We start from the raw sequence: 16,862 nt of genomic DNA on the forward strand, positions 1-16,862 counted from the left end.
AACAACAACAACAACAGGTGAATTTATGGATCCGACAGGAGAGCGTGAAAAACATCACACATTCAAAGATAAGTAAAGGTGATCCCACTAAGCCCAGCGTCATAGACTCTCACACAGACGTCACTCTGTCTGTGATGCTGGGTTTAAGAAACAAGAGCTCAGTTAAAAACATGTTTATCGCCATCTTCTGTTAGTACGGAGCATGTGGTTGGCTAACAGACTCATATTAGTTTATGTTAGCTAACTAGTGACAGAACCAATAGCTCAGAGGAAACTAAACATCAGAGTACGAGGATCACTGTAGTGCTGCAGTAGTGAGGCGTTAAACCAGGATATACTGTACACTTTACCTTCTGTGGCAGGAAGTGTCTGTTCGCTGTTTGGCTAGCTACATGGTTATGGTTGGGTGTTAGCCTAATTAGTTGTGATGTTTGCGTTTGTAAAGCACTTTATGAGGACTGTGGAGCAGAGCGCGGATTTATCACTAATCAGTAAAATCGTTTCTAAATCAAGTACTGATTAATCAGTGCAGTACGATCAGTCAGCATTTCACACTCTAACCAGCAGGGGCACTGCAGCAACACCTGAAGCGGGCCAATGAGAGGCGCAGCCGGAAGTTAAAAGGCAGATGGTTTATGTGATTTTTACTGATTATTTGTGATTTGGATGATTTTCAGGTAAAGGAACGGAGTTTTGGTGGAGTGTGTTTTTTTTCCCCCCATCTCACTTGATTGCTTCGCCAAACTCTATTCAGAAAAGATCAGATTTCAGTTAAACGTGATCAACTGAGCTCTGTGATCTAAGATAGCTTTTATAGTTTTGGATGAAGCAGCAGGATTCCTACTTTAATTCAGCTCACTCTGAAACCGACATGGAGAAAGGTTTCTTAGTACAAAGCGCTGATCAAGATGTGATGATGCTAATGTTTTGATCCACTTTGAACGAGCAGAATTTGACGTTTCTATGAGCAGGTTTGGCAGGTCAGAGTTCAGGTGAGTTTCACCTTTTTTCACTTACAAATACTGATGTTGACTTTAAGTGATAATAAAAGCCGACAAGAGCAGGAACCTGTTTAACAGTTTTTTGCCTGCTAATGATTTAATTGAGATTACAGTTTAAAATGTTAAATATGTTTATTTAAAAATAGATAAATAATAAAATTTTCACTTTTAAATATCTCAAATAAAATGCATCTTTCTGACACTTCAATTATAGTTTTATTAATTGTTTTTATCACTTTGACCTCTGACCTGCATGACATTTGATTGGTTGGTGGCTGTGTTACAGTTTTACTGTTTTAAAAAATGAAAAGTGTTTTTGTTTGGAGTTATGAAGCCTGGCAGGACTCATCTTCATTGCTCTGGCTCTGACCTGTAAATGATTTTATTTCAGTTTAGTTTTCCAATAGTACAGTGAAATTGTAAGACTGTCCCGCGTCAGCACTACGGCTGTGTCCCAATTAAGAGACCGCACGCTTGAAGTACGCGCACTACGCGTACTACGTACGGTGCGTACTATAAGTACGAGAAGTGCAGAAGTGAGAGGATTGTGAAATGGGACGGTCTAGCCTTCATGGCGCTGTTCAGGTTGCCTAGAAACGTTACATACAGCATTGTGTGACAGAAATGAAGGAGAAAAAATGTTTTTTTGTTAGTTCATTTTTGTCATGACATCACTGTGATTAGTTGAGTATCTGAGGCTGAGACCACGGGACTGTAAAACATGATTGTTGGGCTTCATTTCTGTGTGAACAGTCATTTCAAGATTAAATAACAATTAGCTAATGTTGTTCATGAGACTAAAATCATCTCACTGTGGTAATGTAAATATAATATGGCCAATATTATATGTATTGTCAGATTATTATGATACATATATATATATATATATATATATATATATATATATATATATATATATATATATATATATATATATATATATATATATATATATATATATATATTACAGGATATATTACAGCAGTGAGCTTGAACTCTGGGTCAAAGATTCAAGTTGCAGTTATTTATATTTCCTGTCACCTAAAATCTTCACTCAAAGACAAGCATTTTTGACAGTTTATGTACAGATGTATTATACATAAGAGACAAATATTGTTCGTTTAATTTGTTGGCATTATTACATTTGGCTCAATGCTTACATATATGTGTAAAAACAAAATGTAGGAGCTATGAAAACTGTTGCTGATAGAATGAAGAGTAGACTGATATATTAAATATTCCTTTATTGGGTGAGAAAATCAGACCATGTCATAACTGCTTTAAGTCATACAGAATAGATATCAGAGCCTTAAACAGGCTGGCTTCTGCTAAATGGGTCAAACTGGGCAGAAAGTCTACAAACACATAACATCCTTATAGAATATGATGTAACACTATAGATCAACTTACCTCAGAATATATAAAGCATATAAACAATTACAGTAATATGATGCAACAAACACAGCAGTACTACTAATCCAAAATACTCAAAGCTTCATAGAACTGAAACAAACATTTATCTTTAGCTCCATTCTGCTGCTGATACATACTTTAGGTTTCTGAGTATTAAACTTGTTGCTGCCTTTCATAGTGTGTAACTTGAAGGCCCTGAGTACTTTCTCCCACACTGAAAACACTGGAATGATAAAATTATTTGAACATTACCTAATAAGACTGATTCAGGACAGACAATTAGTTATGTTAAACTTTTCTAGCAGTCCTTCACAAACAGGGAACAGTCTGTCTATTCTCTCCATCTGTCAGCTGCTGCTGGCTCTTCCTCCTCCTCTTCCTCACACACTGCTGAGTTTGTCCTGGTGGATCATCAGGGTGCAAAGCCTCACAGATGATGTGCAGCAGTGGGTCCCTCAGTCTGTCGTCACTCTGGACACTTGCAGTTGTCACACATGGAAATCAAATGTGTGATAAGCTGCAGGATTCAAACACAAGTGTAACTTATAAACACATGTTCATACTTTTATTACACAATCAGAGAGAAAGAAACAGAGAGAAAGTGCAGGACAGACAGACAGGTGACAGTCTCAGGTGTATACACTGCTACAAAACAGCACAAGAGAAGGAGAATTTAGTGTTTGTGTTATTACGAGTGCTAAACAAGAAGAGTTCCCAGATGGTACAGTGGACACATGTGTGACTCCTGTGATTAAAGCATCTTTCTATCAGCTTAACGAGTGAACCATCAGCTCGTTCAAACACACGTTAAAGTCCGTTTGGCTCGACACCACTGAACAGAGGCAGCAATATAACACAGCTAACATTAACAGTGCAGTGGATCCTGCTTGTGCCATGATATTCAGGACCGCAAACCGAGCAGCATCACTGACTTTCAGCTTGTTTGTGGATATATGACTGACTTTAATTATCCATAAAATCATCACATTCTCTGTAAGATTAAGGTCAACTATATATATTTTTTGAAGTAGAGGCTTTAAAACCAAGTTAACGCTGAAAGTACAAACATCGCTAATGTCACATAACTTTGCAGACATGTGGCCAACAGTAATGTTTTAATGTTCTTCGTTATTAAACATTCGCACATAAATAAGTGACATAATATTCAGTACTTACTTTTGACAGTTCACTCTTCGGCCGCTCCCTTTTGCCGTCTGTTGTATTTTGCGGCAAAATTATCCACACCCACCACCATGCTATGAATTGTGGGATATATGGGACCACGAAGCGTGCACCGGACCATGCTTGATATTTGGGGAAATCGACGGCGCATTTGGAGTATGCATTTGAAGTACACTTCGAACTGGGACAGCCGTCGTCGCGTAGCGGTGACGTAATCGCACTTGAAATGCGTACTCCAAGCGTGCAGACCCTGAATTGGGACACAGCCTACATAAGACACGAGATGACACATCACAACACAAGACAGTAACTTAAGTAATAAAAAGAGGTTATTAGAGGTTATTCATCATAGTTGTTATTGATTATCGATTGGTTTGTGTCCTCCAGCTGCAGGTGAATGATGGTGGAGAAGGTGACATACTCCAAAGAGCTGCTGCAGCGATGAGGTGGGGGGGGGAGCTGAGCTTCGAGGAGCTGCAAGCTGAAAACTACAATCAGGAGCAGTTGGAAGTGGAGGGTGAGTTCACTGACCATGCGATGCTCATGAGGTGTTCACTGATTGCAGGTTTGAGTTGATCAGCTGATTAATGTTTGTGTCTTCCAGAGAAACTGAAACCTCTGAGCGAGGAGGAGGAGCTATTTGTTGGAGTTGCTACCTCTGATTTTGGAGTAACCCATGGGTGCAGGAACTCATGGCCTCAAATGCCAGTTTCCTGCAGGTTTTAGATATCAAGCTGGGTCAACACACCTGAATCCTGAATGAACCTGAATGATTAGTTAATTACCAGGCCTCTGGAGAATTTCAAGACATGTTGAGGAAGTAATTTATCCATTTAAATCAGCTGTGTTGGATCAAGGACACATCTTAAACCTGCATGACACTGGTGCTCGAGGCTTGGAGTTGCCTACCCCCGGAGTAACCTTTGGATGTATTCGAGTACATTAGAGTTCTCAGAGTAACTGTGGCTCTCCCTGCAGCTGCTTCCTGTCTCCTCATGTGGACCTCTCACCGGTGCTTCCTTCCAGATATACGACGAATTCCAGTCATATGCTGCAAGGCCTGCTGGATAATAAACATACACCCTGCTCTCTGCTGCCACCTACTGTGTGCACCAGAAACACTTTTTGTTCTGCACGTGTGTGAAAAGATGCTTACCGTAGTTTGAAAGGATTAAGTTCCTGTTTCCTGCTATCCATATGTCAGAGGAAGAGGACTGCTTACATCTTACAGTTACAGTCAATTCCTTCTTTTGAAGAGTGCTCCCTCTCATCTGTTTTGATTTTTATTAAAGCTTCAAACAATAAATATTACATCAAATTCACATCATGTTCCTCAGAATTCACTAATTAAGATTAGTTTAAGAAATCATTTAACAAAATTTATTTGATAGGAAAAATGTTATTGTTTGTTAGTCTCATCAGAATTTCTAAACAAAAACAGAAGCATATTTATATTAAGAAAGATGAAATTTCAATCAGATGATCTGCCATAAAATGTTTCATCATACTCCTGTTACCTGTTTCCTTTCGTCCTGCACAGGTGCAGTCATACAATGTGTTTTGGGCTTTTATTGTGAAAAGGACAGGAAAAATGCATACATCCAGGACAATCGAGTTTCTGGTATGGGTCGGCACGTCTCTGGGTGCATTCAGAAGTCAATGTTTCTCAGGCAGGTTCCTCACGCATAATCAGAGCTGTTCCAAACACTGAGGAAAGGAGCTTCAGTGCTTCTTCCTTTATAGCTCTGTTTAGCAGAGGAGACACTGGACTATCCTAGAAGTCCTTTGCTGGATTGCAGTACTTGGGATTCATGGTTACTTCAGGCCATGTCCACACTGATACATTTTTGTTTGAAAACGCATCTTTTTCTCTCCGTTTTGGCGTTCTGTCCACACTCAGATGGTGTTTTTGTTCAAGGAAAATGCAGTGTTTTGAAAAACCCTCTCCAAAGCAGATACATTTGAAAACGCCATTTTTGCATGGCAGTGTGGACAGCAAAACCAGAGCCTTTTCGAAAATGATGACAGATTTTAGTCATGTGATGCAGTCATGTGACCAATGAAACTAAGATAGCGGAGGGCATTATACAGCGGTTGTTTTGTTTGCGCTCAATTTTGACAGCCCTATTAAAGATTATTATCAGTTTGCACATGCTCCAGATAGCTGTGGGGCTGACTCACTACCAGACTTTTGTGTTACAGCAAAAACTCCACCTCATCGTTAGTCCATTTTAAAAACTCAGTGATGATGGAGGAAAACCTAATGAGGGAGGAGGAAAGTGTCCACTGGAGGACGGAGTGTGAAGGAGAGCACTGCAGGCCTGCTAACCAAAATGAGCCAGTGTGAGCTCGGGTTCAGTGTTTCTCTCTGAAAACAGCGAGACACATCATATAAATGAGAGGAAGCTGAAGGAGGATCGATTCCAGGGGCGGTTTTAGCCCATTTTTGGGGGTGCTTCAGTTACTCTTTATATAGTTAGGTAGGAGTTCCAACCTAATATTATAATGGATTGGGGAGATTAAAATTAATGATATATTTTTATGTGGTTCAGCCACAACTCTACTGAAACCTCAGCCAGTAATAGGTAGGCCAACTTTTGGACCGTCCAGTTGTCTGTATGACTGCCGCAGTACGTGCACCACATTTGCACACTATCAGAAAGTGCCAAACAGCCCTGATGGAGTGAGGAACTGTAAAGAGAAGCAGAGCGCTCTGTTTATAGTCTAAAAATGTTTTAAGCTAACTTGTTTCAAAGATTCTGTACAGCAGCTTTAAATGTTTTCCAAATGCACACATACACTTACCTTATCAGTGTTTCTCAAACTTTTTACAGCGTGTACCACCTGAGAAAAACGTCAAGCTGTCCTAAGTACCACTATGAAAGCATGAAACTCAAATCTTACAACACAAAATTAGTATCTCCAGTAAAGATTTTTTCATACATTGTATACATTCTACCACAGGCAAAGCTGCCTCCATTTTTATTTTAATATTTTGTAATAATTTATTTGTAATAATTTATTCTGTTTTGGGAGTGTTTTTATGTATCTGTATTATATTATACATACACATTAAAAGTGAAAAAATACACTCAGTTTACTTTTTACTCACTATGAGCATCATTCATCATTTTCCCCCAGTAATCAAGGTTGTGATATGTATTTTTTTTTTAAATTTCAATCCATTCTTCTTTTGCAGCATTTAAATAACCTTGATCAGATTTGATGGTTTTGTTACAGACTTTTCAAAAAAGTGTTTTGCTTTTCTTTCACAAATGTGGGGATTAAATTGTGTTAAAATGTACAAAACAGTGATGTCATGTTTTGTGACGAGGACCCAGGCACAGAGAGACTTGATGAATTTAAGAATCTTATGATTTAATAAAGAAATTTGCAGACTTGCACAGAGATGGTAAAATTATGATGACTGATAACAGAGACGAAGACAACAGATGATGAGGACAGGGAGGAACAGGGGTTTAAATGCACCAAGGAGACAGTCATAGAGAACTTGGGACAACTGGAGACATTTAAGGATGCAGGGACTGACAGACACGGGGAAGACGTCTCATCGTGACGAGTAAAGTCTATCTTGCCTGGCTGGGCAGCTCTCTGGGTGCTCAGCACCCCCAAAGCTCTGATCCTAGAATCGCCCCTGATCGATACGCTTTTGATTTAAGAAATAACACATTGAGCACTGTTCAAAAGTCTGAGGATCAGGACTCAGGTGAAGCTCAGATTTACCCAGAGGAGAGCTGCATCATTACAAACTGCACTCTGTGTGAACAGCTGACACTACGACGTGCAGAAAAACACAAATATTATTTACCGTTAGATCACGAGCCATTGCAGTTACTATGCTTACTGTGACACGTGCGTGAATATGTTCAGTCACAAGCTGACTCTGAGCCTCTTCAGTAACATAAAGAATTCTTTGTGCTCTGCCGACGTCAGTAAATGTGACCCTAAATGTTTCTCTATAATGAAAGATATCTTCACAGGCTGCCGCCATCAAACAACAGGGTTGGAACAAAATGCACATTTTACATTACCGCAGTAATGTAAGATGTGCATTTTGTAGTCCATCTTCTGCACATTGTAGTTTCAACATGGCAGACATCCTAAGGTGTTGTTTGACACTGTGATGGCATGCCACACATGGTAAGCTCCACACCTCACTACCCGTTGATTTGCTTTAGTTTAATTTACAGTCACTACTTTAAAATATTCTACTTATTGTTCAATATTGTTTCTTTATTAAATGTATTTATTTTTCCATCACACCTTCCAATGTTTATATGGCGTGCACACATATTAACCTTGCAAGGTCAAAGTTCTGTTTTATGTTATATTAATACATCTTTCTTTGTTTGAGTTGCCTGGGGGTTGGCTTCTCCTGTCTGGCAAAAGGTGCAGCAAAGGGCTGGGAGACCTGAAGTACCACTGACAGCCTAATTGGATTGCACCACATGCTTCATTGCCTGGGGGGTGTTTCACGTTTGTTTAATTGTTTTGTATTAGTTGGTTATATGGCAGCCATTTGGTTTAGCTAAACCAGTATTTAAGTTCCCCTGTGTGTCATTTCAGGAGGTCAGTTTGTCATATGTTTGTTTGAGGTTTTGTTAATTATTATCTTGAGTTTAGTTTATTGAGTTGACCTCTTTTTATTGGTCTGCCTGTTTAAGTTTTGGCTTTGTTAAATATATTTTCATATTTTTGGGTCAATAAAACCCCTTTTTTTTTTTAAATTAAAACCACCTGTGTCCTTTATGCTTTACTGCTTGGTCCCTGACAGACACCATTAGCAATTTTGTTACTCCTTGTTCAGTGTATTTGTCCCTCTGTGCTTAGCATACTCAACACCTCACTGCTCTCTGCTCAAATCCCTGCTTACTTTAACAAAGCTGTCATCCACCCATTTTAAAACAAACCCAAACTTGACCTTTCTTAGCAATTAGAGACCAAAATGATCAGTAGTTATTGAGATATTAGAAAAGGTTGTGGCTATGCAGCTTAGATCTGTCTTGGATAATGACAGTGTACTCGACTCATTTTACTGAAATTGCTCTTTGTTCTCCAGCGGCAGTGATGCAGGAGAGTGTTTGGTTCTGCTGATGTTGGAGCTGACCTTTTGATACTGTCAACCACCATAGTTTGCTCCATAGGCTGAAATGCTGGTTCTGTGTATCTGGGTCTGCTTTGCATTCTACATCAGCGATACTTTTCTGTGGCCGTTTCTAGTCATAGGTCCTTGTCCTCTTCTCTCAGCTATGGTGTGCCACCAGGTTTTGTACTGGGCCCCATATTGTTTCTGTTATACCTGTTATATCACACATTCTGAGTACCTGCAAATTGCAGATGAATATCCAACTGTGACTAACATTGTTCTGCATACAGGGTCAAATGATGTGTCCAAACAACAGTCAGAGGTTCTGAAACGGGACTTTACTGGATTATTAAATGCAGTAAATTCTCTGAATGAAGCTGTATTCATCAGTGGACCTGTACCGCCCGTCAGGAGAGGAGAGATTCAGCAAGTTGTTTGCACTAAATAAATTGCTTATATCAGCATGTGCTGACCACTCAGTGCATTTTATCAACAATTTTAATATTTTTTTTTGGGAACGAAGGCATTTGTTTAAACAAAATGGATTTAATTTTAACAAGTCAGGCATGCAGCTGTTTCAACTTGTTTTACTCCATATGTCATCCATCTGTGCTTGGTGCCAAGGCTAAGATAAATGAGGAGCTATCTCATAGGGAGGAACAAACAAAGCTTGAGGAGGAGCTTCATCTGCCCCCACCTGGAAAGAGCCTCAAAAAGGAGAGCCTTCAGAGGCAAGAAGAGGGGTCCTTATTTGTCTCCAACGCTCTCAACAATACCAACGACCAGGACCAGAGACCACGACCTTCCCCAGCCCCCCAAACCCCTGACAGGTCATCACCCTCCTCCCACTCCTTTACTCCCTCCTCCCTGCACCTGAATTTCACTGAGGAGATGATGGAGTGGGTCAATGCTGGACTTGGATCTACTCCCCGGCCCAATCCCTTTTTGTCCCCTATAAACCCCCCACCAGAGCGGCCTAAGGTTCACCATCGAGCCCCGCTCCCAACAGAGCAGTTGAAGTTACATTGTGTGTGTTTTCTCTAAGGACAGTACGAAAACATTAAAGAAAGGGGGGGAAGAAAAGCCACCTCTTTCCTATCGGTGGAAAACTGCACCATGTCGATCAATTAATAACACTCACCTTCCTTCCATTTCCAGAGTGTAACATCCAACCATCTGTGTAAAATCCGAAATTCCCATGGTGTTGTTCAAAATGTGCTCTGGCACAGTGCTTTAAGTACTCAGTACCGCCACTTCTAAATATAGCTCTTGAGAGTACCGCCACCTCTCCATGCGCCCAGAACGTGCTTTTAGCGTACCGGTACTCTCATTTGCACATCTGTTATAATCATTTGGCTGCGCTGCCGCTTTTCAGAGCGCCCTTCACAAGCACGCTTCCTAATTCGTCCCATCGAGAGCATAGACTACATTAGCCATACACCAATGTCTTTTACAAGTGAAAAGCGCATGCGTCGCTTTTGCCGTTGTCATGTCAACAACTCAACGTGGTCCGGAGAGTGTGTGTAAAACGCGCAAACAGCTGCTCGGTTAAAATACAAAAACAATGAACACTTAATATGCTCTCCTGGCTTCAGACTCTGAGTAGTAAAAGAACAAGGTCAGAATCAGAAGACTCGCTGGCTGACACCCCACCAAGCCAGAATGATATCGCTGCAGGTCAGACGCAAGCTAATGAAAGCTGCACTAGTGCCGCAGCCGCGGACGACGGCACTTTTTGCGACGACGAGGACGAGAATGACACCATTTCTACCGATGACAACAGCCGCGTTAGCGAGCATGAGTGGCCAGAATGTTGGTCCCAAGCACAAGTCCGGTATTTCTCCACAAATTACAAGTGGCTGATCAGCAGAAATCAAAAGTTGGGTTGTAGTGTGTGTAGTCAAGTTTGTGCTCGCGTGGACATGCAGCAAGGGCAGAGAGTGTCGCAGGAGTGGAGTGGGTGCTTAATCTCGTCTTTTGGAAGGGACAAGGCTGCACAACAAAACTCACTACGAAAGAAAATAAAAGAGCACAGAGACTCAATTTATCACAAGAAAGCAGTTGAAATAAAAGAGAAGGCAACACAAAATACAATGCAAAAACACATTGAAGATATGAGAAAGGCTGACTACGCTTCAACTTGCAATGTGTTTAGAACAGCTTATAAGATTGGCAAGCATGGGCGTCCCTTTACAGACATGCCAATAGATGTCCAGTTGCAAGTCTTAAATGGTGTCAAGATGGGCAGAGTTTTGCACTCTAATAACTCATGTGCAAATATACTGGATCACATTGCAGCTGAAATGAAAAAGAAGGTAGTCAATGACATAGTGATGAATGAAAGAAAATTGTGTGTGCTCATTGATGAATCCACTACAATAAGTGGAAAGTCTGTGCTTGTCGTGTGCCTGCGGTCAGCTATTTCCAGTGAAAATCCAGACACAATATTTTTTGAACTGATTGAGCTGCAGGGGACCACAGCAAAGGACATCACTGAAGCACTGTTAGGATGTCTTCATAATAATGGCTTTGACCCTCACTACCTACAGGAACATTTGTTGGCATTTGCTTGTGATGGAGCCTCAGTGATGCTTGGGAGGAAAGCAGGAGTTGCTGCGCAGCTTTGTTCCAAATTCCCTTACCTGTTTGTCTGGCATTGTTCCAATCACAGACTGGAACTGGCAGTTTGTGATGTTTTGAAGGAGGTAGGAGGAATCAACCACTTTAAAATATTCTTAGATCAGCTTTACTCCCTCTACCATGCATCACCAAAAAACCAAAGGGAGTTAACCGAGAGTGCTCACAATGTTGGACAACGTCTCCTTGTGATAGGCCGTGTTTTATCAGTGCGTTGGGTTGCTTCAAGTGAGAGAACAGTGAAAGCAGTATGGGAGAACTACCAAGCTCTGCAGGTACACTTTACAAGTGCTGCTGCTGATACCAGCAGGGACTCAAGAGAGAGCAAAATACAAATTAGTTTATAATTTATTTTATGTACATTTTGTTAAAAAAAAATTTCAATACCTTTTTGCACATTTTATTTATGTTCAGTAGCTCTTTCTAGCTCAAGCAAATCCACAAACTAATAAAATGATTTATTATTTTGTATAAGGTTGTCTGTTGACTGTTGTATATAAAACCCATTCAATATAGTTGTTGTTACCTCAGGGGAGGCGGAAAAAAAATAGAGTACCGGCACCTCTTTTGGGCCACTTAAAGCACTGATCATAATCAATGTTCCCTCTAAGCTGAGCACGTGCGCAATTGCGCACTGCTGGCACGGTCTCTGCGCACAAAAAATCTAACCTTAATTGAAATTAAAATTAATACTTTGACAATTATGTTTTGCAGTGTTAGTCAGTAAGTGACTGGCTGCTCCCATATGGGAGTGGCTTATCCCATAGTCCAGCCAATAATGCGATTCACATTCGCAAATACGCAGCTAATCAACGTCGTTGACAGGCTATGACAGCGTTCTTATATGCTGACACCGGTGTTTTAGCTAGCAAAGCGGCGTGGCTGATGTGGAGTGAAGCCACGTTAATGACAACGTGCGCAACCATTGGAGATGTGAGCAGGACAGACGGAACAATTGCCGGAAAAATTGTGAACTTTATACTAGTTTTTAAATTGAGTTTTAAAACCATAGTTATGATAAAAAAAATATCTGCAATGTTTGGTTTTCTTCCTGAATACTATCGTTGTTTATATTTACTGCGGGAAGAAACGGTAAAAACGGCGTTTTATACGAAAAAAGGCTCGAAAACACTCTCTGCCTGTGAGCAAAAACAAACCCTACCCCCCTCTCCCTTTCCTATTCGTCCAAAAAAGTACCATGTCAACCAATCAAAAAATGATATGGCAAAGTGGCATCTAGTTGTTAAGAAACGGGGGGAAGTTTTAGGAGTGATGGCGGTGTTTTGAGATGTGAGAGATTTGAGACATTTAGTGCAAATCCTGTGTAGTTAGTGTGTATTTTTATTTTTATTTTTATTCCTATTTATTATATTTATCCCCTTCGTATATTTTATTTATATTGTCTCTGTATTTATATATATGTGTGTGTGTATAACTCTGTAACTTCTGTCGGTGCTGTGCTTTTTTGGAAATCGAATTTCCCAGAGGAACCCACCCGAGGGATTAATAAAGTTCTATCTAATCTAATCTAATCTAGTGTAGTCAATAGTTTTGTTGTGTGTGTCAGAACAATGAGGCGACTGCTGAATGTTACAGGTGTTACAGGAGTGATACATCTCTTGTTGTCAGGCCTGCAGGTATCAGGCTGTTGTTCTCCTTTATCTTATAGTGGACAGAAATTATTTTTTGGAGTGGCACAAATGATTTGTGTGGCATCAGATTTGATGCAGAACAGCTGATTGTTCTGTAAATAGTTTGAAATGTTTGTTTAAAAAACGTCTTGGCTGCATTTAAAAAAATGTTGTTGTTTGCATAACTCAGTTACTTTTTTGAAGAAGTAACTATATAATTAATTGCCCAGCATTGGTCATTATGTACTATATTTTGCAGACAGAGAGTTACAGGACTCTCTCCCAGACCACAGACTCATAATAAGTCAAAGCTTTATAAAAAAAAAAAAAAGAAAGAAAGAAAGAAAGAAAGACAGAAAAGAAAGTTGTGTTTTCGAAATTGGAGTTCAAGTTATTTTTTACTTCCAATAGTACTACACAGGTCAATGCCTAGATTTTTTTTTACATTTTCATTGTAAATGGGCTAAAGCAGTTAATTAAAAGTAATCTGACATAAATGTAAACGCTGGTGTGACCACAGTGCACACGTGTGATGTCGCTCACAGTGTATGGAACGCCAGGACTGCCATAATGAATTAATTAAATACACCATTAAATAATTAATTAAATGTGTCAATAATTAATTAAAATTGGAATTAATTAATTAAATAAATAGTTATGACACATGTAATTAATTAATTATTGACACATTTAATTAATTATTTATGTATTTCACATTTAATTAATTATTGACACATTTAATTAATTATTTAATGATATATTTATTTATTTCATTTTGGCAGTCCTGGCGCCTGGCTCTCATCATGAAATAATTTTATCTGTCAGCCTCACCCATCAAACTCAGGGGGCGGGGTTAACGCTGATCGAGTCAAAACCATTGCTTTGGCCTGGTGGCCATTGTTTCTAGCACACAACAACCGGCATGTGGAAGCTAACAGAACTGAGCTTTGAAAGACCCTGTTTGTGTGTCACCAAATACCGTTTTAATATTTTTTTAGCCGAGAATGTAGTGGTTTAATCTTCATGTGTCTGGTCGGTTTGTCAAGATACAGCCTCTTTGCAAAAGTGCTTCGATGATTTCGGAGATGTCTGCCCAGTCTCACGGCAGGGTCTTTCAAAGCTCAGTTCTGTTAGCTTCCACATGCCGGTTGTTGTGTGCTAGAAACAATGGCCACCAGGCCAAAGCAATGGTTTTGACTCGATCAGCGTTAACCCCGCCCCCTGAGTTTGATGGGTGAGGCTGACAGATAAAATTATTTCATGATGAGAGCCAGGCGCCAGGACTGCCAAAATGAAATAAATAAATATATCATTAAATAATTAATTAAATGTGTCAATAATTAAGTAAATGTGTCAATAATTAATTACATGTGTCATAACTATTTATTTAATTAATTAATTCCAATTTTAATTAATTATTGACACATTTAATTAATTATTTAATGGTGTATTTAATTAATTCATTATGGCAGTCCTGGCGTTCCATAACAGTGGTCCAAGCAAGGGCGTAGATTTGGCATGGACAGAAGGGACGTGTCCCCACCAATATCCAGCGATTATTAAATTGTCCCCACCAATAATTTGATCTCTTCGAGTAAAGAAAAACAAACCGATAGAAAAAAAAAAAAACAATCTCTCAGCGTCTCATTCACCCAGCGGTGCAGAAAGAGTTAAATTACATTCTCTACTGGAGTCCTACCTCATGTGACAAATATGGCCAATGTGATTTGGCTGAGCCTTTCAGGGAGCTCTGTTTAGTTTTGCAGCGGTAAGCCTGCGCTGCGAGGAGGAGAGGAGGATGGCAGCAAAGAGGAAGAACCTGGATATAAAAAAGTGTTTTTAAAAGAAACCTGCAAGTCACTTAAAGCCAAATTAACTCATAAAATGTGTCCGTCACAATAACGTTACAGGCTATGCTAGGCTTTGGCCCACATCAGTCTAAAATTGTATGTAACCATGAATAACGTGTTTTGGAAACTAACTGCACAACAGGCAGCACTATTAGTTATCTCAGTCTCCCACAGTAGCATTTCTAATTTTGATTGAAACTGTCAGAGAAAACGGCAGCCTCGAGCAAGCCAGGATATTAGTTTACGGAGCTTGTTAAAATTATATGTCTAACGTTAAAATGTTGGTGACACAATAATTACATCCTAATTGGCTGGCCTTTTGTACACTAATGGTACTGAAGTATTCATATGTCATAGTCATGAATAGTCCTGATTTTGCAAATATTCCACCTTGTAGTGCATTTTGCACAAATTGTTTTAAAAATGCACTCACCCTACAAACATTACTGATGAGTCAAGATCTGCACAAAGTGACAGAAACACTGAAGCAGCTCCACATTTTATTCTTATTGCCATGTATGTCCTATTTATCAGGTGACAGAAGAACCAACACAAAGCTCAGAGAGTAATGGTGACACAAGATCACAGGTGAAATTGGATGATGACTTGTTGGTTCATTGCTGTATTTGAAGCACATGTGTGACTGCATGTATGTGGAATGTCTCACTGTTATTTATCAGGTGACAGAGGCAGCTCTGCCATGTTGTAGCTCAGACAGAGGTGAAGAGGCGAGGTCACAGGTGACTGACTGATGATTTGGTGCTATTGATTAACTCATTCACTGCCATTGACGTCTATAGCCGTCAATTGCAGTGAATGAGTCAATGGGTTTAACTCATTCACTGCCAGCCATTGGCAGTGAATGAGTTAACTAGTATTTATTATCATGACAGTTGTTAGGCTGCTGATGTAAATTGTTTCGTTAGTGTATATTTGACAAAGAATCTGAATTGACATGTCTCACTTTTTATATGGCATGAATCAATGTGTTATTTTATCAGGTAGCAATATGTCCTTGTGCAGTCAGAGGGGAAGAGCCAGGACCAAAGGTGAGGCACATCAAGCACACAATAATAATTTTAATCTGAGGATAAAATACATGTACTGAGGCTGAAAGAAGCTTCAGTGCTCTCAGAAGACTAAAAACATGGCTATGGTCCACCAGGAGAGACTGGACAGTATAGATGTAAAACAAATATGCCAGCAGTTTATCTCAGTTAACGAGATGAGAAGGCATGTGTGTGGCTCCCTCACATAGTGGACATTGAGTTGTTGTGTCCATGTCTGTTGCTGTAACAGTAGTTCATGTTTAGAATAAAAAGATCCCAGCTCACTGATTTGATAGGGGCAATAGTGTAGTGTGCCTAAAATGTTGCGTAATTTTGCTGAGAGATCTTTTACTTTGTGGTAATCTTAGATGAGTAGTTTTATGGACAAAAACCACCAGGTCATTCAGTGTTCCCTTAGTGCTAATGCATATAAGAGATGTTGGTGTAGTACAACTGAAGTAATGTTGTTAAGTACTTAAAGTCATATTCTTTTATTGTCATGACTGTATTTGAAGCTATTTTTTATTTTTGTATGATACCTGATTTATTTGGATTATGGCTGAAGTAAACTAAAGCCTAAAATACTTAGTCAGTCATTTGTTTAATAGTAATTTAACATTATATAATTCACATGTAAAACTATGAATTGTAATTTTAAATGGTTTAAAAGCATGTAGAATAGCATATGTAGGCAAGTATATTTCTCCTTTTGTTATCAAGAAGCAAAGACAAAAAGGAATAGAAAAAGAAACAGGGCAGGGTTCGGTCCCCACCAATGCCAAAACCAAATCTACGCCCTTGGACCGTCCAAGGGATCACTCAGGGAGTTTGTATGTTCGCTCAGACATGTGAAAAATTAGAGGGAACATTGATCATAATGTCTGGTGTTTTCGTGTTTGTTGGTTTGTTTTCATTTTTTTATTCTTTATTTTGCGAGTTGGTTATTAGATGCTGCTCCAGCCAGCCAGAGAATCCCCGCCGCCTTGCCCTCT

General features: G+C 39.5%; 1 protein-coding gene, 1 long non-coding RNA gene and 1 pseudogene across 2 annotated transcripts; all 3 read left to right on the forward strand.

Annotated features, from left to right (window-relative positions):
* Positions 1-81: 81 nt before the first annotated feature.
* LOC146692611 (uncharacterized) lies at positions 82-8,321 on the forward strand. The gene is made up of 3 exons (XR_014915247.1): positions 82-992; positions 3,984-4,113; positions 4,201-8,321. It is a non-coding gene; the product is annotated as an uncharacterized LOC146692611 (long non-coding RNA).
* A 545-nt stretch (positions 8,322-8,866) lies between these two features.
* LOC146692612 (uncharacterized) lies at positions 8,867-9,747 on the forward strand (annotated as a pseudogene).
* Positions 9,748-9,901: 154 nt separating this feature from the next.
* LOC146692613 (E3 SUMO-protein ligase KIAA1586-like) lies at positions 9,902-11,870 on the forward strand. The gene is given in 2 exon segments (XM_085433497.1): positions 9,902-9,918; positions 10,244-11,870. Coding segments are annotated over 2 exon segments (1,461 nt in total). The 3' UTR covers positions 11,688-11,870.
* The last annotated feature ends 4,992 nt before the right edge of the window (positions 11,871-16,862 follow it).

This window comes from Copadichromis virginalis, linkage group LG15 (assembly GCF_057382275.1).
Source record: "Copadichromis virginalis isolate Kocher_CV1m ecotype Utaka linkage group LG15, C_Virginalis_male_GT1.1, whole genome shotgun sequence".
NCBI lineage: Eukaryota > Metazoa > Chordata > Actinopteri > Cichliformes > Cichlidae > Copadichromis > Copadichromis virginalis.